This window comes from Symsagittifera roscoffensis, chromosome 2, assembly GCF_963678635.1.
Source record: "Symsagittifera roscoffensis chromosome 2, txSymRosc1.1, whole genome shotgun sequence".
NCBI classification, from domain to species: Eukaryota; Metazoa; Xenacoelomorpha; order Acoela; family Convolutidae; genus Symsagittifera; species Symsagittifera roscoffensis.
In genome coordinates, this window is record NC_087063.1 from 58,431,534 (window position 1) to 58,455,390 (window position 23,857).

The window sequence follows — 23,857 nt, forward strand, 5'->3', positions numbered from 1 at the left end:
TGTGATTGTGTGTTAACTGCGTTTTGTTGTTGAAAACTATTGTTGCAAGATTTTGGGTTATTTCTGGGTTGTCGTGTTTGTTTATCTCGTGTGTATGGTTCGAAAATATCTGGTTGGTCGATACTGTAAGAACGAGGTCTTTGCCTTGAATAATATCGTTGATGATTTTGATTATAGTATTCTTCATCATCTGATGGATAATAATTAGTTGTATAATAAGGAGGTTGATTTCGGTATGGTATCTATTTGTATTATTTTAATTTCGTTGAGAAAATAGGTAATTTTAACTTTGTTCCTGTGAAGATCGTGATTGATTATAAAAACTTACTGAATTTTAAGTCATTTGTGGTATATTTTGACTTTGTGAGTATGGGTAGTTCTGAGTATTCATTTCATAAGATTTTGTTGTTTATGATCTATTTACATAGTTATAATTATGTTCTGCGAAATTATTTCTATGTGATTTTTGTTGAGATGATGGTTTCGTTACTGGTGGAAAAATTAAGTTATCCATTTGTGAATATTTTTTTGCAACAGAGGGTTTTACTGTGGATTGTATAATTGCTTGTTGTAGCGTTGAGTTTTTTTAGTTTTGGAGTTGTAAAATTGGGTTGAATAGGTGAAATGCTTCGTTGTGCTTCTGTTGTTGTTATTGTTTCAACAATTTCTTTGCTTACAAAATGTGATGGAGTTTTTATATCTTGTTGGGTAGGATTTCTTGTTCCATTTAAGTTGTCATTATTTATAAATGTAGAATTTAAACTATTATTTCCTGTTCTTTCAGGAAAGAATGAATTATGGTTTAAAGGTGTTGCGTCAATTGTAAGTGGGTATACTCTAACATAATCTTTGTCAATAGAGATAGTGCTAATTGCTTGACTTGATATATCTGTTGGTATATTTATAAATGATTCATGAGACCATTCAGGGGTCACAAACAATCTGTTTGTTCTGCTAATATGATTTCGTCGTCTGTATTTTATGGTCTTAAATTTTTTCCTGCTTGTGCAATAAGATCATCATTATGACTAAAATAATCGATTATGATCCATGCTAAGATTTTTTGTAAATTGTGTTTACATGTGTTATTTCATTACTCATTAGATCTTCTCGGATTGCATTTAAAATTTTTGAAAATATGTTTATTTCTTGTCGTACAATTGTATGTCGGGATGTTTGAGTTGGTGAATCGCTTTGAGGTTCTTTTAGTTCTAATATAGATATATAGCTTTAGATAAGTGAGAATACATCATTTGTGAATATTGAGTTTGCTCTTTGTGAGTTTTGATGTTGTATGCTTTTGATGTTTTGTGTAAGAACTTTTGAAAATTTAATATCTACGTCATCAGTTTGATTGAGATATTTGTCATGAAATTCTCTTGGCTATTTGATTTCTATTGTGTAGATTCCATATTGTGATGTCAGACTACATATACCTTTGAGATAGTGGTCAAGAAGTTGTCTTTGATTTTTACTTCGGGAAATTCTCTTGTGCATGGAATTTCTCCTTTTTCAAGTTTTGTTGCGATTAAAATTTGGCAAAATTGTACCTGTCCTCGAGCTTCAGTTACTGGAGATATTTAGAATGGAAGAACTGAATTTTCTGGGTTATCTTCATTTCGAATCAATTTTGTGTTGTATGACTGTTAACGTGTAATTTTCAATGTCTCATTGGCTGATTCCAATTGTACCTACTGTATTGGTTTGTTTGTGTAGCAAATTTTTATTCTTCGTTTCCCTTTTATCGATGCTGGTGACGGGGTTTCTGACGTGATTTTGTTTGTTAATTATTTTCTTTCTTAGTGTTTATCTTTTTGTTCTAATGTATCCTACTGATTGTCTGTGTGATGTGATAACGAGGTCGTATCTGTCGTCGTTAATTAAACAATTGTGTATTACGATTGTTCGTTTGTTTCCTAAATTGTCTCTTGACATAAGGTTTAGGATGATGGGTGCAAAATCTGGATTAGTGATTCTTATGTCTTAACCTGTTAGTTCTTACAATTTTTTGTGGTTAGCTTAACTTGGGTCGTATTGTTGGGTTGGAGAGAAAAGCGTATATCGATTCCTGAGAATGATTTTTACTTTCTCGTGACTAATTCTAAGCTAAGATAGACCTACCTAATCTTACTTAGGGGTTGTGATTTGTGATCAAGGGTTGGAGAATAGTAAATCAATCCACAAGGTTCAGGTATAATTAGAACGCAAGTAGTTCGTTCGATACTATTTTATGACTTACTAAGTTTAAGTGTTTTAGTCTGGGTCATCTAAGAGGAAGAAGATCAAGTGAAGGATGAGTAACCGAAGTTCTTCACTGTTTATCTTAATTAATATGGTTAGTTTTTTGAAAAATTTCTGTTAATTCTGGGTTTTTGATAAGGGTTGGGTATGAATCGACGTTTGAGAACGTTAGACACTAATGTAATTGGGAGGGACACAAAAAATTGTTCTATTTGATCCAAGGGTAGATCTTGATGGTAAAAAATTTAGATATAAATTATTTTAATTTAAAGATCCGAGGGAAGCCTTGATGATCTGTTATTTAGAATGAAATTACTTAAGTGAAAACAAGGATAAGCCTTGATAGTTTATTGATAAAAGGTTAGGGTTAAGTTTTAGTTTTGATGATTGTTAGTTTTTAAGATTTGCTGTTATTTTTAAGGTGATGAAGCTGGGATGAAATATATATACTAACGATGTTTGATTTATACTAACTAATTTTTGTATTTTATTTTCAAGATGTTATTAGTTGACAGCTGATTTAAGGAAAACGACAAGTGTTGTTTTTATCAGTCGTTATTGTACAATTACTAGTTTTAGCGCCATGAAGGGTATTGAAAAAAATTCTTCAAAGTATTATGTCAGTAAATGAAAGTTTAAATTTACTGCTGGTAGTATCCTAAAAACAAAGTTTGATCTCGTTTTTGTCGTACTATCATGAAATCGATTGGTAGATTTCTTCCTTGTCGTATGTCGTCTCTGGTTCGAAGTATTCTTCCATTACTGGGTAGTTCTCGTATTGTTCGGAATATTGGATCTGATCTATTGAGTCGTAGAGACATATCTATTAAATTTTTATCATATAACATTTTTAAAATGTTGTATTTGTCTAATTCTAATCTAATTTTTGTCTAAGTCTAGGTTATTAGTTAAGGTCTGTTCGAGACTTTTGGTCGCACCAGATGAGTTTTGTATTATGTACTATACTCATAGAGTAATTTCAGATAAGGTACACTGTCTGCTCGTCACGCTATCTTATTTTCGGTCGGATAGATTCGTGCAACTTCTCAGTCTAATAGCAATCTTAATCTTACTCTTATATCTCCTAGTTTCAATAGATCTAGTGTACACCGGTTTGCGCGAGTTAGTTCCAGAATGAGAACAACTGTATTCTAAGTTTCATTCAAATTGTTCTGGTGATGAAACTACAAGTAGTTTCAACACTTACAAATAAGTGGGTTGTTAGTTTGATGGAGAATGATTGGTTAGTATTTAATATTTTATAGAGATAAAATATCATAATAATAACCAATGATAAATACTAGTTTAGTAATATCTGGTTCCATAACTACGTTCATTACTCTTCATCATCACGGCCTATATAAGAGTCTTCACTTAAACAGATTTGGACTCTGTCTTTACCAATAGACTATGAGCTTTTGATATCTTACAAACGCTAGCCACCAATATAGAATATAACACGTGGAAAAAAAACATAAGCAATTACCAGAACTCAAATTGATTTATGGTGCCTTTGCTGAGCATCATTTCATGCAAGTTAGGTTGAAACTAACCGTATAACACTATGCTTGTTGCGTAGAAAAAAAAATTGACTCTTTCTGTTTTCCCCACGCTGCGGTAGAAGAGCCAAAAATTGAAAAAAAAAATGATTATTTGTTTTTGCATTGACGCCTGTAGTAGGAGCGAGCTAAGAGACTTGCACAGAAGCTACATTAGCTACTTGTCTTCATTTGTAGTAGCTAATACTCAAGTTAGAAAAAAATTCTGTCATTCATTAGATGACACGATGAGTTCGTTAAATAATAATAATAAGATCATTATCTTCCTCATTTCAGAATAGCAAAACTGTATGATTTCAACATCTTTCAATTATTCACCGACCAACGACATTCAATCATCCAATTTATATCATCAAACCACGGCTTACAACTTGCAGCGACTCTGGGCTTGCTTTTCCTTTTCAAAAATTTTGATCCAAGATCACAATCTACTACATTTTATAATTTATGATCAGAAGGCTTGATCAAAATTTCATGAAGATAGTAACGCAGATCGATTAACAACGACACCTGAGTACAGATGTCGGATAAAATTTACAAATGAAAGCACCTTTATTCTACTCAGATCATGTGTACGCATTTATGTAAACCTACGAGGGGAAATTTTAAGTCTGCTAGGCAGACACGAAAGCAATGTATATGTAAGTGAGATCAAAATACAGAAATGTAAGAAAATATAATTATAATCGGATCAAAACAGGCTGGACGTCTCAGTTATTGTTCAACAAACAGCTCAACAATTATATATGTTTCGGTGTTTCTTAAAGTTCTTCATCTGATTGTTTTAGCTGCTGCTGTTGCTCTTTTTACTTCCTTTATATCATTTAGTTTAAATTCATTAAGAAGCTGTTTTTTCTGTGCTGACTGCTTCTAATAAAAAGGACAAGGCAAGAAAGGGGACGAGTGGGGGTGTGACTGGGAACTAGATATGACTAGACTGTGTCCATTTCGTCATCTACGCTACTCTCTACCGCGTCTGGGTTCGGCTGGGTTTTGATCGAAGGCGGGATGATGTCTATCTCGGTTCTCTCGCGACGTCTGTAGAACAGCACGTATGCGGCACTTGTCTAAAACAAAATATTTCAAAAGTCGTAGTTTTAGCACACCTCATATGATGAAGGGAAATTTTGGGTTTTATCAGCTAACAACCATGCAGTTCCTTGGGGTTTCTTCTTTCAGCCCTGCTAAAAGAAGTGTTATTTTTCAGTATTTAAAAGATTTGATTAATATTAATTGTGGCTTCTGCGAATCGCAGAGGATCTAAGAAAGGCTATCCATCTTGTCTGAGCAGAATTCGTTTCTCTTAATTCCCCACACTTCAGATAGTTATTTTGTTGAGCAAGGCTCTTTTTTGCGACTCAAGGTCGTTTTTTGTGTCTAGAACTTCCCGTGTGTTACCACTATTGCAACCGCATTCGGTCAGGCTGTGGTAGATATGCAGCTAGAGGTTAATGAGCTCATCCTCACATACTATCAATACCATGGCAGGGGATCAATCACACAATCTGAGCACGAAGCCGAACTGTTATTTCTTCTACAGCTTTCCTACAGCTCGCCTTCAGTTTCATTCTTTCAAAATAGTATTTTTTGCCCCATTTTTGAGCCGTGTATATTATATTTTACCCTTATGTAATTCAGCAAGACCTTCACAGCCTCCTCACCTTCACAGCCTCCTCTCCTCCGTGCAGTGGAGACACCCTTGAGTCATCATAGTCGTACCAGTTTTCTGTGGGCTCGTGTTTACAGTAGGCCGTGTAGTGCCCCCCTCCCAGTCCCCCGTAGTGGTTCACAACCCCAATCAGATCGTACACCTGGTGACCCACATTCGCATTCGTCACGAACTCATTCAGCGCCAGCTGACTAGAACACAAACACAAATTTCTCGTTAGATTCGACGGCGAAACAGCAAAAATTAGCTCTAAAAAGGCGCAAAAAAATTGCAGAAAATAACAAAATTTGTTTTGAAAAAAAAATCAGCATCAAAACATAGGGCTCATTGAGCACACCCCCCCCCCCATGACCTCGCACAAATATCAATTTTATGGTGTGATAGGGGGTTTTAGGTTAAAAATGAACACCAAATTTGTTCGTCATTGTTTAATAAGTCAGCATGATAATGTCCATAACAACCGGACAATGTGACAACCACTTTACTTGGTGTTAGGAAAGAATAAGACGCAAGCATAACTGACAGAAAGTTGGAAAAGTGTCAATGAACTCAATCAGATCAAAAAAATAACCGATTCCTTTTTCTTAAAAAACTATCACTTCCGAGTGTCAAAGAAAACATAGCCAATCGAAGATGGGAAAAGAGTAATGAACGCAAGTAAACATTAAAAAAACACTGACATTGTTGAAAAAATCTCATTTTGCGACTTTCAAAGAAAAAAAATAGATGCCCTTTAAGCTTTTTGAATTTCTAGAACGATTAGTGATTGGCGCTTTTTTGATAACATTAACCAGATTTGAGAAAACTGGATCAACAGGAAGAAGTTTTATTCCGCTGGAAATCTCAAAAAAAAAATCCATTTCCGAAATTAGAAATCGTTCACGAACTTCGTATTTAAAGAAATCTATTTTTGTCACTTTCAAGAGGCGCATTTCAATTGAACTCAAAAAGTGCATAGATACCTAAGAGCATCAATATTTTAGGACTTTTTATAAAATCAAATATGTCCATTAATCTTAATGATACAGTGCTGATTAAAATGATACGGACAAAATGGAACAAAACTTGAATTTTCAAACGCGTTTTTCTCAAATTTTTTCCCCAAAATTGTCAACCAAAATTATACCTCAAAAATCCGTCAATCTGGCTTCTTTCAATTAAACAAGAATTACGCTGAAACTACCTTGTTAATTCATGAGAAATATATATCTCAAGAAGCCTCTACAAAATTCTAGAAGGGTTACATCTCCAAAAACCTGTATAAGAGAAAATATTTTTGCTTGATAGTCAAGAAACGTAATTTCTACTATCTAAAACCCAAAATTTTTGCTTAAAAACAAACTTTAAACAATTAACTCAAATTTTTGGATATTCAACTCTTGTAGAATTTTGTTCTTGAGATATATATTTCTCATCAATTATCAAGGTAGTTTCAGCGTGATTCTTGATTAATTGAAAAAAGCCAGATTGACGCATTTTTGGAGTAAAATTTTGGTTGACAATTTGGGAGAAAAAGTTGTATCATATTAAATCTGATGAAATTCTAAGCAGATTTTGTTCTCTTCACTTTTTGTCTAATCCTAACCCTAATTGAGAAAAACGTGTTTGAAAAACGTGTTTTGTTCGTTTTATCCCGATAAATTAAATCAGCACTGTATATCAACTTAAAATTATTTGAGTTACAGGAATCTTAAAAGACATTTTTTTAAAATAAAACTAACTCAAAATGAGAAGATTGGATCAATGGCTGATTTTTTGATTCCCGCTTGAAATTATGAAAATTACGATCCAGTTTTGAAACAAGAACTCGAATTTGTCGTCACAACAGCCATTTGCGCTTAAAATTTGATTAGAATAATCTGAAAAATAAAGAACACGAGTTCTAATTTTTCTGTTATACAAGTCATGGATAATTACTCGTAATTTACGAAGATCAAAAAAATTGGATGACGTTTCAATCAAAATGACTTCGCGACTTCAAGTTGACGTACACTACTAATGTATACGCAGCAATGAACTGGATAATATCTCCTTCCTCAAAGTAACGATATAATTAATGTAACAAAAAACAAAAACACGCAAATGGCAATAACTTTGCTAATCATAACTATGATTTTTTCACAAATATTAATATTAGCAATCCAATAGCAAAACCAATTTATCAAACACAAAATCCATCTCAAGAAAAAACTATACCTAACAAATACCAAAACTAATATCTCAATCAATATTTTTTATTGATAAACGAAAAACTCCGACAGACCGCACCAAAAATTATCCATTTTTTCAACGAAATGTTTTGAAAAAAAAATCAGCATCAAAATATAGGGCTCATTTACACCCCCCCCCCCCGCCCCCATGACCTCGCACGAATATCAATTTTATGGTGTGATAGGGGGTTTTAGGTTTAAAATGAACACCAAATTTGTTCGTCAGTGTTTAATAAGTCAGCATGATAATGTCCATAACAACCGGACAATGTGACAACCACTTTACTTGGTGTTCGGAAAGAATAAGACGCAAGCATAACTGACAGACAGTTGGAAAAGTGTCAATGAACTCAATCAGATCAAAAAAATAACCGACTCCTTTTTCTTAAAAAAACTATCACTTCCGAGTGTCAAAGAAAACATAGCCAATCGAAGATGGGAAAAGAGTAATGAACGCAAGTAAACATTAAAAAACACTGACATTGTTGAAAAAATCTCATTTTGCGACTTTCAAAGAAAAAAATTAGATGCCCTTTAGGCTTTTTGAATTTCTGAAACGATAAGTGATTGGCGCTTTTTTGATAACAATAACCAGACTTGAGAAAACTGGATCAACAGGAAGAAGTTTTATTCTGCTGGAAATCTCAAAAAAAATTCCATTTTCGAAATTAGAAATCGTTCACGAACTTCGTATTTAAAGAAATCTATTTTTGTCACTTTCAAGAGGCGCATTTCAATTGAACTCAAAAAGTGCATAGATACCTAAGAGCATCAACATTTCAGGACTTTTTATAAAATCAATTATGTCCATTACTCTTAATGATACAGTGCTGATTTAAATGATCCGGACAAAATGGAACAAAATTTGAATTTTCAAACGCGTTGTTCTCATTTGGGTTAAAATTAGACAAAAAATGAAGAGAACTTAGAATTTCATCAAAATTAATATGGTGCAATTTTTTCTCCAAAATTCTCAACCAAAATCATACCTCAAAAATCCGTCAATCTGGCTTTTTTCCATTAATCAAGAATTACGCTGAAACTAACTTCTTAATTCATGAGAAATATATATCTCAAGAAGCCTCTACAAAGTTCTAGTAGGGTTAAATCTCCAAAAACCTGTATAAGAGAAAATATTTTTGCTTGATAGTCTAATTTTTCTGTTATACAAGTCATGGATAATTACTCGTAATTTACGAAGATCAAAAAAATTGGATGACGTTTCAATCAAAATGACTTCGCGACTTCAAGTTGACGTACACTACTAATGTATACGCAGCAATGAACTGGATAATATCTCCTTCCTCAAAGTAACGATATAATTAATGTAACAAAAAACAAAAACACGCAAATGGCAATAACTTTGCTAATCATAACTATGATTTTTTCACAAATATTAATATTAGCAATCCAATAGCAAAACCAATTTATCAAACACAAAATCCATCTCAAGAAAAAACTATACCTAACAAATACCAAAACTAATATCTCAATCAATATTTTTTTATTGATAAACGAAAAACTCCGACAGACCGCACCAAAAATTATCCATTTTTTCAACGAAATGTTTTGAAAAAAAAATCAGCATCAAAATATAGGGCTCATTTACACCCCCCCCCCCCCCCCCCGCCCCCATGACCTCGCACGAATATCAATTTTATGGTGTGATAGGGGGTTTTAGGTTTAAAATGAACACCAAATTTGTTCGTCAGTATTTAATAAGTCAGCATGATAATGTCCATAACAACCGGACAATGTGACAACCTATTTACTTGGTGTTAGGAAAGAATAAGACGCAAGCATAACTGACAGACAGTTGGAAAAGTGTCAATGAACTCAACCAGATCAAAAAAATAACCGACTCCTTTTTCTTAAAAAAACTATCACTTCCGAGTGTCAAAGAAAACATAGCCAATCGAAGATGGGAAAAGAGTAATGAACGCAAGTAAACATTAAAAAACACTGACATTGTTGAAAAAATCTCATTTTGCGACTTTCAAAGAAAAAAATTAGATAACCTTTAGGCTTTTTGAATTTCTAGAACGATAAGTGATTGGCGCTTTTTTGATAACAATAACCAGACTTGAGAAAACTGGATCAACAGGAAGAAGTTTTATTCTGCTGGAAATCTCAAAAAAAATTCCATTTTCGAAATTAGAAATCGTTCACGAACTTCGTATTTAAAGAAATCTATTTTTGTCACTTTCAAGAGGCGCATTTCAATTGAACTCAAAAAGTGCATAGATACCTAAGAGCATCAACATTTCAGGACTTTTTATAAAATCAATTATGTCCATTACTCTTAATGATACAGTGCTGATTTAAATGATCCGGACAAAATGGAACAAAATTTGAATTTTCAAACGCGTTTTTCTCATTTGGGTTAAAATTAGACAAAAAATGAAGAGAACTTAGAATTTCATCAAAATTAATATGGTGCAATTTTTTCTCCAAAATTCTCAACCAAAATCATACCTCAAAAATCCGTCAATCTGGCTTTTTTCCATTAATCAAGAATTACGCTGAAACTAACTTCTTAATTCATGAGAAATATATATCTCAAGAAGCCTCTACAAAGTTCTAGTAGGGTTAAATCTCCAAAAACCTGTATAAGAGAAAATATTTTTGCTTGATAGTCTAATTTTTCTGTTATACAAGTCATGGATAATTACTCGTAATTTACGAAGATCAAAAAAATTGGATGACGTTTCAATCAAAATGACTTCGCGACTTCAAGTTGACGTACACTACTAATGTATACGCAGCAATGAACTGGATAATATCTCCTTCCTCAAAGTAACGATATAATTAATGTAACAAAAAACAAAAACACGCAAATGGCAATAACTTTGCTAATCATAACTATGATTTTTTCACAAATATTAATATTAGCAATCCAATAGCAAAACCAATTTATCAAACACAAAATCCATCTCAAGAAAAAACTATACCTAACAAATACCAAAACTAATATCTCAATCAATATTTTTTTATTGATAAACGAAAAACTCCGACAGACCGCACCAAAAATTATCCATTTTTTCAACGAAATGTTTTGAAAAAAAAATCAGCATCAAAATATAGGGCTCATTTACACCCCCCCCCCCCCCCCGCCCCCATGACCTCGCACGAATATCAATTTTATGGTGTGATATTAAAATGAACACCAAATTTGTTCGTCAGTGTTTAATAAGTCAGCATGATAATGTCCATAACAACCGGACAATGTGACAACCACTTTACTTGGTGTTCGGAAAGAATAAGACGCAAGCATAACTGACAGACAGTTGGAAAAGTGTCAATGAACTCAATCAGATCAAAAAAATAACCGACTCCTTTTTCTTAAAAAATCATCACTTCCGAGTGTCAAAGAAAACATAGCCAATCGAAGATGGGAAAAGAGTAATGAACGCAAGTAAACATTAAAAAAACACTGACATTGTTGAAAAAATCTCATTTTGCGACTTTCAAAGAAAAAAATTAGATGCCCTTTAAGCTTTTTGAATTTCTAGAACGATTAGTGATTGGCGCTTTTTTGATAACAATAACCAGACTTGAGAAAACTGGATCAACAGGAAGAAGTTTTATTCTGCTGGAAATCTCAAAAAAAATTCCATTTTCGAAATTAGAAATCGTTCACGAACTTCGTATTTAAAGAAATCTATTTTTGTCACTTTCAAGAGGCGTATTTCAATTGAACTCAAAAAGTGCATAGATACCTAAGAGCATCAATATTTCAGGACTTTTTATAAAATCAATTATGTCCATTACTCTTAATGATACAGTTCTGATTTAAATGATCCGGACAAAATGGAACAAAATTTGAATTTTCAAACGCGTTTTTTTCATTTGGGTTAAAATTAGACAAAAAATGAAGAGAACTTAGAATTTCATCAAAATTAATATTTTGGTTGAGAATTTCTCCAAAATTCTCAACCAAAATCATACCTCAAAAATCCGTCAATCTGGCTTTTTTCCATTAATCAAGAATTACGCTGAAACTACCTTGTTAATTCATGAGAAATATATATCTCAAGAAGCCTCTACAAAGTTCTAGAAGGGTTAAATCTCCAAAAACCTGTATAAGAGAAAATATTTTTGCTTGATAGTCAAAAAAACGTAATTTCTACTATCTAAAACCCAAAATTTTTGCTTAAAAACAAACTTTAAACAATTAACTCAAATTTTTGGATATTCGCCTCTTGTAGAATTTTGTTCTTGAGATCTATATTTCTCATCAATTATCAAGGTAGTTTCAGCGTAATTCTTGATTAATTGAAAAAAAGCCAGATTGACTCATTTTTGGGGTAAAATTTTAGTTGACAATTTGGGAGAAAAAGTTGTATCATATTAAACCTGATGAAATTCTAAGCAGATTTTGTTCTCTTCACTTTTTGTCTAATCCTAACCCAAATTGAGAAAAACGTGTTTGAAAAACGTGTTTTGCTCGTTTTATCCGGATAAATTAAATCAGCACTGTATATCAACTTAAAATTATTTGAGTTACAGGAATCTTAAAAGACATTTTTTCAAAATAAAAATAACTCAGAATGAGAAGATTGGATCAATGGTTGATTTTTTGATTCCCGCTTAAATTTATGAAAATTACGATCCAGTTTTGAAACAAGAACTCGAATTTATCGTCACAACAGCCATTTGCGCTTAAAATTTGATTAGAATAACCTGAAAAATAAAGAACACGAGTTCTAATTTTTCTGTTATACAAGTCATGGATAATTATTCGTTTTTTACAAAGATCAAAATAATTGGATGACGTTTCAATCAAAATGACTTCGCGACTTCAAGTTGACGTACACTACTAATGTATACGCAGCAATGAACTGCAGAATATCTCCTTCCTCAAAGTTACGATATAATTAATGTAACAAAAAACAAAAACACGCAAGTGGCAATAACTTTGCTAATCATAACTATGATTTTTTCACAAATATTAATATTAGCAATCCAATAGCAAAACCAATTTATCAAACACAAAATCAATCTCAAGAAAAAACTATACCTAACAAATACCAAAACTAATATCTCAATCAATATTTTTTTATTGATAAACGAAAAATTCCGACAGACCGCACCAAAAATTATCCATTTTTTCAACGAAATAAAAACCCAACTAGCATGCAATTTACAAGAAACCAACCACACTATTCTGAAGATAAAGATTACTTCAATCAAAATCAACAAAAATTTAATAATAACTAACGAAACAACCACTGGCAAATTATAAATCAACCAGATGCTATTTTTCAACCAGATATTTTCGAACCTTTTATGAACCCTCAACAACCAAGACAATCACAACAACAATTTTCTCAAAGCCAAAATCAGGCACATCCTAGTAATCACATGCATCTTTCTCATAGTACGATACAAAGCAACCCACCACCGTTTCAAAACATTTTCCAACAAAATATCCCAATTATTCCATACGACTATTTAGGTTCACCACCTACTTCTGAACAAATTCGTCACTTCATCACAAAGACTTCCACATTTGATGAGCCAAACATTTTCCCCAGGCGAACCCAACCTTGTAAATTACCCAAAAGAAATTTCTTCAGATACCTCTTTATCACTACCAGAAACATTATCACTTCTATCAACACCTTCAATCACAGATCAAACACCAACTACATTCCCCACAAATTTTCCAAGTCACCTAGACGACAGATATCATGAACAGGGAGGTACAAGTACACTTTTACGCTCAGGTTCGAACTTCTTTGTAGCACCCCCTTCCCTTTTTGGCCACCACCTTGATAGCAATCGACTCCAAAATTGGGCACTAAACAGACTACAAAAGACACGATACTCACAAAAATATTCAAGAACATAATATCCAAATAATTTCACAACAAAACTTAACTCTTAAACTTGAAATAACAGCAAAACTAATGAATTTAGTACATCATCCATTAGCATTGTCACCATCAGACAGCTCAATCCTTACCCCTCCATTTATCACAACAGAACTTAAATAAATAAATACGATAGATATACGAACACCATAGGTTATATAACATTTAATAATCCATTTTCAGGACTATCGTACACATGTATATTTTAATAATTTTTTCAACAGAACCCCCCCCCCCCCGTCTCTCTCTCTCTCTCTCTCTCTCTCTCTCTTAGTACATCTTGAAACCAAAAGCATAAAAAAACCTTCCCCCGGACAGGACCACAAGACCTCCTTGTCACACATTATGATTGTGAAGATAACAAACAAGACACTACATAAATATGCAAATAACCAGGTCACATAAAATGAATCTGAAGCACAAGATATTGAATCAACAACCGTAGTAGCTACTTTAGTCAAAAGCTCGAACTACAACTTTAACAGGATATAAAATCAAGGAAAAATGTCTGAAAAGAAAGTACATTGTTCACAAGTTTCAAATGAATCTTTCTATCAAAGTGATATAGAAAGACTGTTACATCTTGACCCTGAAGATTGTACGAATGAACTCAAAATTTTAAAAATAAATACAAACGAAAATCGTAACATGGTAAATTTTCAACTTTTTCCAGACTCTGCACATCAAGCACAAGTTGAACACCACCAAGGTCATGTACAGCTAGACAATAAAATTCCGTATCATGGCGCAAACAGACATTTAACCTATGATTTAAACGATAACAATTGGATACCTCAAATTGGAATCAATAATCCGTCAAACTGTAAAGCAGACAAAAAAATTCAGGCTACTAAGAAATAATGTTTTTTGATTGGAAAATTCAACTAGAAAGTGTACAATTAACACGAGATTTAAAAGACGATACTATACTATATCAAGGCAATTAGTTACCTTGTTGTTAAAATGATCAAGGATATTGCGATCCCACTACCCGATCACAGGCAACCATAGTTTGGTTCCCCGAAGACACATGTACCACATTTCAAGTCGCTAAAATTCAAGCAAGAATGAGGAAGTTTCACGAACTTTTTGTAACAAAAACCATATCCTTTGATAAGATAAACCCTGATCAAACAAGGTCAAACCTAAATCAAAATAAAAACATACATGCTATAGAAAAAAAAATTAACACGTTTGCAAATCTACCCTGAAACTGAAGTAGCATGCAAAAACCCCAAACCACTTTTCCGAACACAATATTCAGAAAATCTTGTCAAATACAAAAAAGATTTCGACATGAAAACACGAAAACTAATTCTTGACATGCAAGACCCAAATAGAAATAGATGACGAAAAATCTTACACCCCGGGAACATTTTATTAAAATACCGGAAACAATGGAGGAAAAGTTCGTCCAGAAAACAAAGATAGTACAAGATTACAAGATCGTTCACTCATGAATAACACATATTTTGGCGCAATCCACTATGATTTTCACCTCGATATGAATTAAGGTTACACAAAAAGTAGAATTTTTCAAGAAATGACAGTAGTAGATGTTGGAGGTGATCAGGGGGGGGGGGGGGGGGTTGCATGGCGGACCCCATGTATTAAGATACGTTATAGATTTCCGGTCCGCCATGCCATGTATTAAGATTGGGTATAGAGTCTACAATGTATTAAGATAGGGAATACCGATGGTAAGGTTTTATGGTTTGTGTGATAGTAAGATAATGGTAAAAACGATTTTTTTAAATTTTTGTGTGGAAATGTTTATTTATTTTTCGCAAAATTTTTGGCTCCCGTTATCTAATTGTGAACAGTTAATTGTTAATTACGTGTAGATTGTAGAATTAAGGTTATGTATTTAGTTTTTTGGTGCATGGTAAGTCAATGGTAAGAGTTTTTGTGCAAAAAAAAATATTCAAAACACGATAAGATTAGCTATTATTTGACCTAATTTATTAGATAATCTTACTTTCTATCTAATTGAAACGATAATCCTACTTTCTATCTAATTGAAACAATGATGAAACCTACTGAAACTTCAAAAATATCAAATTTTTTGAGAAAAAAACTGAAAAAATTTCAAGTATTTGGAAAAAATTGCCAAAATTGCAAGTATTTGGAAAAAATTGCAAACATTTCAAAACAAAATTGCAGAAATCTCATTATTTTGGCTAATGTATTGTTGCTTCGGATCTAATTTTAAACATACTTTTAGCTATAGATTTTAAAATTGAGCTCAGACTGTATTTTAATTGGCATCATGTTGAGACAATGATGTAAAATTTTGAATAAAAAAATGAATTTTTTCTCAAAATACTGAAATACGATAAAGTTTACCTTAATTTGAGCTAACAAGCGGGTTATATAATACCCTAAACACTAAAAAGAAAGCTCATAATAGCAGAATCAATATTGAAACTTCCGGAAAATAGTGAAACTAATCGTAATTTTTGAGAAAGTATAGTAAAAAATTAATGAAATCTGTCCAAAATTTTCCATTTTCAACCTTTTTTTGGTGATTAACTGATTTTTTATCCAATTCACGGTGAATTGAAATAGGATTCTCAAATTCAAATGAACATTATGAGCAATATTCTACGAAATTTCTAGATCAAACTCCATGATTTAACTCCTCAGTTTTTTTTTAATGATTAATCGAAATTTGTACAAAAATTACAACTTCTGTGAAATTTTTCAAATTAATAATAATGATTTTTAGATCAATGATGAAAAATGAACAATTAATTGCTAAAATTGACTAAAAATGGGATAAATTTTTCATAAAAGTTTCTTCGATATTGGTTCAAATTCAAAAAAATCTTCTTCATAACTGATGATTATCTCTCTGTTGCTTCTGCAACATAATTTTCATGATTTTCCGAAGAAACGTTCTATGTTTTTTATGTTTATTCTTGCTTTCTGCTTAATGCATATTTTCGCTATTGAACATACTTTGCAAGAAAATTTAGTCAGAACTGGAGAATTTAGGAGGAATATATTATCAATTGAACGAACAATTTGCTGACAGAGATGAAATTAGAACTGATTCCGTCTGATTATTTTGATAAAAATTGAAAATGTCTTTCTCAAGGTTCCCTTGTTCAGTTGCTACCGTAAACTTAAAATACAACTTTTGGGATCAATAACTATCACTTTTCTTGCAAAATATTTATTAACAAACGTTTTTCATTCTTAATTTATAACGGAAATTTTCTCAAAAATATCCAAGTGAGAAAGAATTGGTGCTAGTTAAAGCATTCAAATTATATGTACAAAATGAGACTATAAAGGTTCATTTTTACGATTTAAGAACAAATTAAGAGCAGCTCTATTAGTTATAATCTGAAAACCTCCAGAAACACGCAAGAGAACCTAGTTCCTAACATCTACAAAATCTAAAAACTTCTTAAAGAGCACGTCTCAAAAAATTGATTAAGCACAGGCAATCAAGTTGCAAATTGGAACAACTGTATAGTTTTCCTAGTTTTAATCAGCAAAAAACTCTATAGTAAAAATAATGAAATGTAGACCTTGAAAGCAATTTTTGATTTAAGCTTTATGTATCATCTTCCAAAAGATGTCGAATTGGGTTTGCTTCACAAAAATTATTCTCCAAACATTTAATTTTTCATATAAAGTACCTAATATATAAAATGATAACAAATTTTTCTAATAAATTACGCATAAATATAATACTTTGAGAATTTTTTTGTCGGATTTTTTCAAGATAAACTTAAGCTAAATTTTAGTAAAATTATCTCAAAACTCCTAGGGAATAAAATTGAGTTTCTATCTCATTTTAGCATTTTCTCAGTTTTTGCTTTATCTAATATCTACCAAATGAATCCAATTTGAACAAATTTTTACTTGAAAATTGAATTTTAGATGGAAAAATGTATCGTTTAAACAAACATTCAACAATCCGAAGCAGAATTAGTACCATAAATCCTTTGCTAAAAGTCTTTAAATAATTTTCTCAACCTCAAAACTGTATATTCATGGTTAGAGTCTGAATTTCTATTTTAGAGTAAACTTTTAGTTGAGAATGATGTATATCATTATCTTGAAACTTTCAAAGTTTAGCAAAAACGTACATTTTTTCCAGGTCATTTATCTATGAACATTTTTACAAGCACTAAACAAGAAAAACTTTAAAATAGTAAATACAAAAAACCTTTCAATTAGTCAATGTTTTACAAATATCCAAGTTTCCCAATTTTTAAGCAAATACTTAACTACTCACTAGCGTATGTTATGCACTTTTACTACAAATTTATCGCAACAAAGTCTCCGCAAGCTTGCAACCAAGGGAGTTTTTACTGTTGATATAAGGTTTTCGGATCGAAATCCATGGAAAGTTTCACGACAATTTGAACTCGATTTTAGCTGTCTTTATCGTCAATCAAAACTTTGAATAAAAAAAAATGACAGTTCAGGTATTGTGATGAAAACACAGTCTAATTTCTAACTAAATTTATCTCAATTGTTCAGACTTTTCAGATACAGTAAAAACTAATATTCATAGTAATTTCTATGTTTTTATCAAAAAATATTTTACCTTCTCTTGAAGAGTGTTTGGAGACTGCTGAGCACATAATTTAACATTATGTTGACAATGCTTCTTCTTGAAATGATTAGTGAGTTCCTCGCTGCTTTAAGTATAAAAGTTACAGTTAGAACATTTCAAAACACCACAGGTTCTACGATGTCTTGATGCGTGTAAGCGAGTGTATTCTGTGCCACATTCAAGACATGCAACTCTTTCGTTTCTATTCAGTGACGGCATCTCAATAAGTAAAGAATGATTAAATGGGAGATTTAAAATGTACCAAATTTTTAGATAAGAAGAGTTGATTAGACTCAAAAAAGAATAAAAGTGAAAAAAACAGCAAACTTATTAACCAATTGTTTTTAACGTGAAATAAAATCAGAATGGATATGCTATTTAGCCTAGCTGAAATAAAAATCATCCAATCTAACCAGGGAGTTTTCAAAAGTAGCAACCAATCAGAATCGAGTATTAATTATAATGAAATTTTTATCTTTTCTGATATCAACCAATCGGAATCGAGCTTCAATAGTCATGGAATTTTCAACAAATTTAATGTCAACCAATCAGAATTGAGCTTCAATTGTCATGGAATTTCCAACAAATTTAATGTCAACCAATCAGAATTGAGCTTCAATAGTCATGGAATTTTCAACAAAATTAATGTCAGCCAATCAGAATTGAACTCTACTTCTCATGAATTTTTCAACAATTTTGGTATCGTTTGTAGTTATTGAGGATACCTTCACAGGTAGTATTTGTGGTAAAAACCAATCAGAATGAAGTATTCACAGATTTAAAAAAACTTTGTAGATCAGAACCAAACTATGTTAATGAAACTACCTAATCAATCAATTTTATTGAATTTTTCTAACATAACTAAGATATAAAATTTGATACCTTAGTGAGATAAATGAGATTACTTGCTTGTCGGGTTTATTTTGTTTTTTCGATACTCAATTCAAATTTTGAAACTTCGATCAAAATTTTTTCGATTTGTTCTATTTCTAACCAGTGAAAAAAGAAATTACCAAAATATACGTTTTTATCGTTTTCTTTTTGGTATATTGTAGTATAAACAACCGGAAGTCTATTAAATTTGGATAAACGATCAAAAGATATTCTGACAAATCTGGATTTTTTATTTGTATCAAATTCAAAACAGTGATCGAATTGATGTTCCTTATCTCCAATGTTCTGTTGTTTTGTTTTTTACTGATCGACCACTTAATCTAAGTTAACTCTTCTAAATAAAAACATTTTTGATAAATCTGGCAGTACTCTTCTTTTTTGTAATCTCCTCTCCATCTTTTTAACAAAACTATTGAACTTTCTGTGTTTCTATACAAGTTGAAACTAATACAATCTCCATCAACGTCATCTGTCCACCACTCTTGTAGTTTTTTGTAGTATTTCAATTTTAAAATCTGATAAATGTTCAATTCAGACATTGAAAACGCTTTTGATGGAAACATTTTTCTGACTGAAACATACGAAGAAACTTAAAAAACTCGAATTGTTTTATTATTTTTAAAGTATTTTGTAATAACAATCACCGTAAATATTTTTTTTCCTTATTAGTTTAATTAGTTTTAAGGAAAATCAAATCAAAACCTCAAATAAAGGCAGAAAAAAGTTGATAACCAAAAAAATTCAAAAAATTGATATATATATAATGATAATCTTTTCAACTAAATATACATTCTTGTTTGTAATTTTGTTGAAATGAGACAAAATTTAGCTAAATTTTGATAAAACAGTAATTAAATAAATTTATCTGTAATTTCATAAACAAATACTGGAATATCATTTGATAATTGGTTAGTGTTTTATGTCAATTTCGATTAAATTATATGTGTTGTCTGACATTTTCCTCAGATATTATAGCTCTAAATATACACTTCAGTGAGAAAAAATAAATTTGAACCAATAATATCTCAATTACCAAACATGCAAAACATCACAAAGCTTTACTGAGGTTTACAATTATCAACAAACATAAAGTCTCCCAATATTTGGGACAGTTCTTTGAATTCATTCAAAGTATAGTTGACATATGCAACTTGCTTCAAGTCTTCATTTTCCTTTGCAGTGAAGAGTCGAATCTGAATGTAGGGTGGCTTGCTCACGTTGTATTTCTTGATTGTGACACACACCCTCCTCATGTTGTATGTTGCTATTTCATATACTCTATTACAGATGTCGAGCTCCTGATCCATAGTTGATTCTTTACCAGATTTGGCTTCTTATATAGGTACGAGTCCAAGATTTTCAGCATCGTGAATAAGTATTCCTTATTGCGGATATTGCTTCTCTTTCTTTTTCACTAAGATAGACTTGTTGAGACTTTTCAAATTACCCCAAATCATTTATTTTTAATAGTTGAAAGCACGGTTTCAAGTATATTTTCCACCTTGTAGGATTTTTGGAACCAAACAAATCTCCCAATTCTTTTTTGATTTTTTTGAAAACTCAATAAAGTTGGGACTATCAGCTTTTCTCGAGTACATTTTGAAGAACAAACTGATCAGATGAGGAGAAATGATTTTGAGATAAAATGAAAATGGAAGTAAGCGGTTTGAGTCATCGCGATTTCCATATATGGAAGTAGTACCAAATATGGAAGGAATTATATGGAAACTGCGTAGGCGTTACTACTACTATATAACTCCACAATTTTCTGCAAAAATCGTTTTTCCCAATGGCAGCTGCTATGTGTCAAGCTCTTCCCAGCTTTTATTCTGATTATAATAGTAAATCATTGTTTATTTCTGTTTCCAACGAATTTTACGAAAAAAACATAAGAACCCAAGATTATTGCGTGTCTACTCATGATTCTTTCTGTTCCTTGGGAAATTGCAAATTTCATATAAATTTAATTGGAACATCTCTTAGCCAAATTCTTCAGAGATTAGACAAATATCAATACATATATCAAAAAATTGATTGTCTTTAAACTTTGTACAAACACAAATTCTTTTCGAGTATGTCACATCAAGTGGGGAAGTCTTCACTCAGCTTAGTTGCGGAGTTCAGCATAATTTACGATGGAAAGGAGCAGAAAAAAACACCAAGCGTATCAAGGAAACGACTTGTTCGGAAAAAGTTCAAAAACATTATCTAAGTTCTAATCAGAAACTTGCATCTACGCAAACTCTTGGCTCAGCATTTTTAGACAGAATTCGATAAGTTCAAAACGCAAAATCTGAATCTGATTTGTTCAAAATAAATGATTGTTTTATTGATGGTTATGGTTCTGTAAATAGTGAGCTTGTCAGTTTTTCTATTAATTTTTGATTATTTCTTCATAAGAATCTAGTCAAGGTTACTTAAGTTTCAATTCAAATGCTTTTCAACGAATAAATTCATGTTACTTTTTTTTAAGATGCAAAAAACTAAATCACTTTATAAAAAATATGCGTACTTTACAGACAGTTTGTTGCAGAACGCAACTTTTTTCATATTTTAAAAAATATATACATTTGCAAAACCTAACTTCTTTTCAGGCTACCAAGAAATAATGTTTTTTGATTGGAAAATTCAACTAGAAAAAGGACAATTAACACGAGATTTAAAAGACGATACTATATTATATCAGGCATTTAGTTACCTTGTTGTAAAAATGATCAAGGATATTGCGATCCCACTACACGATCACAGGCAACCATAGTTTGGTTCCCCGAAGACACATGTACCACATTTCAAGTCGCTAAAATTCAAGCAAAAATGAGGAAGTTTCACGAATTTTTTTTTTACAAAAACCATATCCTTTGATAAGATAAACCCTGACCAAACAAGGTCAACCTAAATCAATATAAAAACATACATGCTACAGAAAAAAAAAATTAACACGTTTTCAAATCTACCCTGAAACTTAAGTAGCATGCAAAAACGCCAAACCACTTTTCCGAACACAATATTCAGAAAAACTTGTCAAATACGAAAAAAGTTTCGACATGAAAACACGAAAACTAATTCTTGACATGCAAGACCTAAATAGAAAAAGAGACAACAAAAAATCTTACAACCCGGTAACAATTTAAAAAAACAACGGAAACAATGGAGGAAAAGTTCGTCCAGAAAACAAAGATAGTACAAGATTACAAGATCGTTCACTCATGAATAACACATATTTTGGCGCAATCCACTATGATATTCACCTCGATATGAATTAAGGTTACACAATAAGTAGAATAAGTAGGTCCGCCATGCTATTTATTAAGATTGGGTATAGAGTCTACAATGTATAAAGATAGGGAATACCGATGGTAAGGTTTCATGCTTTGTGTGATGGTAAGATAATGGTAAGAAAAACGATATTTTTTGGTTTTTGTGTGGAAATGTTTATTTTTTCGCAAAATTTTTGGCGCGCGTTATCTAATTGGGAACAATTAATTGTTAATTACGTGTACATTGTAGAATTAAGGTTATGTATTTAGTTTTTTGGTGCATGGTAAGTCAATGCTAAAAGTTTTTATGCAAAAACTGGAATTTTTATCAAAAAAATTGAAATTTTTTGCAAAATTATCCAAAACACGATAAGATTAGCTATTATTTGACCTAATTTATTGGATAATCTTACTCTCTATCTAATTGAAACAATGATGAAACCTACTGAAACTTCGAAAAAACTCAAATTTTTTGCGAAAAAAAATGCAAAAATTTCAAGTATTTGGAAAAATTAGCCAAAATTTCAAGTATTTGGAAAAACTAGCCACAATTTCAAGTATTTGAAAATTGCAAAAATTTCAGAACAAAATTGCAGTAATCTCATAATTTTAGCTAAAGTATTGTTGCTTCTGATCTAATTTTAAACATACTTTTACGTATAGATTTTAAAATTGAGCTCAGACTGTATTTTAATTGGCATCATGTTGAGACAATGATGCATAATTTTGAATAAAAAAAAAGAAATTTTCCAAAATTTTTTCTCAAAATACTGAAATACGATAAAGTTTACCTTAATTTGAGCTAACAAGCGGGTTATATAATACCCTAAACACTAAAGAAAGCTCATAATAGCAGAATCAATATTGAAACTTCCGGAAAATAGTGAAATTAATCGTAATTTTTGAGAAAGTATAGTAAAAAATTATAGGAATCTGTCCAAAATTTTCCATTTTCAACCTTTTTTTGTAATTAAATGATTTTTTATCCAATTCACGGTGAATTGAATTAGGATTCTCAAATTCAAATGAACATTAAAAGCAATATTCTACGAACTTTCTAGATCAAACTCCATGATTTAACTCCTCCTCAGTTTTTCAGGTTAATAATAATGAGTTTTAGAAAAATGATGAAAAATGAACAATTAATTGCTAAAATTGACTAAAAATGGGATAATTTTTTTAAAAAAGTTTCTTCGATATTGGTTCAAATTCAAAAAAATCTTCATAACTGATGATTATCTCTCTGTTGCTTCTGCAACATAAATTTCATGATTTTCCGAAGAAACGTTCTATGTTTTTAAGGTTATTCTTGCTTTCTGCATAATGCATGTTTTCGCTATTGAACATACTTTGCAAGAAAATTTAGTCAGAACTGGAGAATTTAGGAGGAATAAATTATCAATTGAACGAACAATTTGCTGGCAGAGATGAAATTAGAACTGATTCCGTCTGATTATTTTGATAAAAATTGTAAATGTCTTCCTCAAGGTTCCCTTATTCAGTTGCTACCGTAAACTATTTAAGCAAAAATACAACTTTTGGGACCAATAACTATCACTTTTCTTGCAAAATATT

General features: G+C 31.4%; 1 protein-coding gene across 1 annotated transcript in view; it reads right to left on the reverse strand.

Moving 5' to 3' along the window:
• Positions 1-4,091: 4,091 nt before the first annotated feature.
• The window catches only part of LOC134839356 (ubiquitin carboxyl-terminal hydrolase 15-like), a 50,149-nt gene continuing 30,383 nt past the window's right edge, over positions 4,092-23,857 (reverse strand). The window contains exons 13-14 of the mRNA XM_063854875.1: positions 5,462-5,660; positions 4,092-4,867 (exon numbers count right to left, since the gene is read on the reverse strand). Of these exons, the coding sequence (XP_063710945.1) occupies positions 4,733-4,867; positions 5,462-5,660 (334 nt within the window). The 3' untranslated portion in view covers positions 4,092-4,732. The remainder of the gene's footprint in view (positions 4,868-5,461; positions 5,661-23,857) is intronic.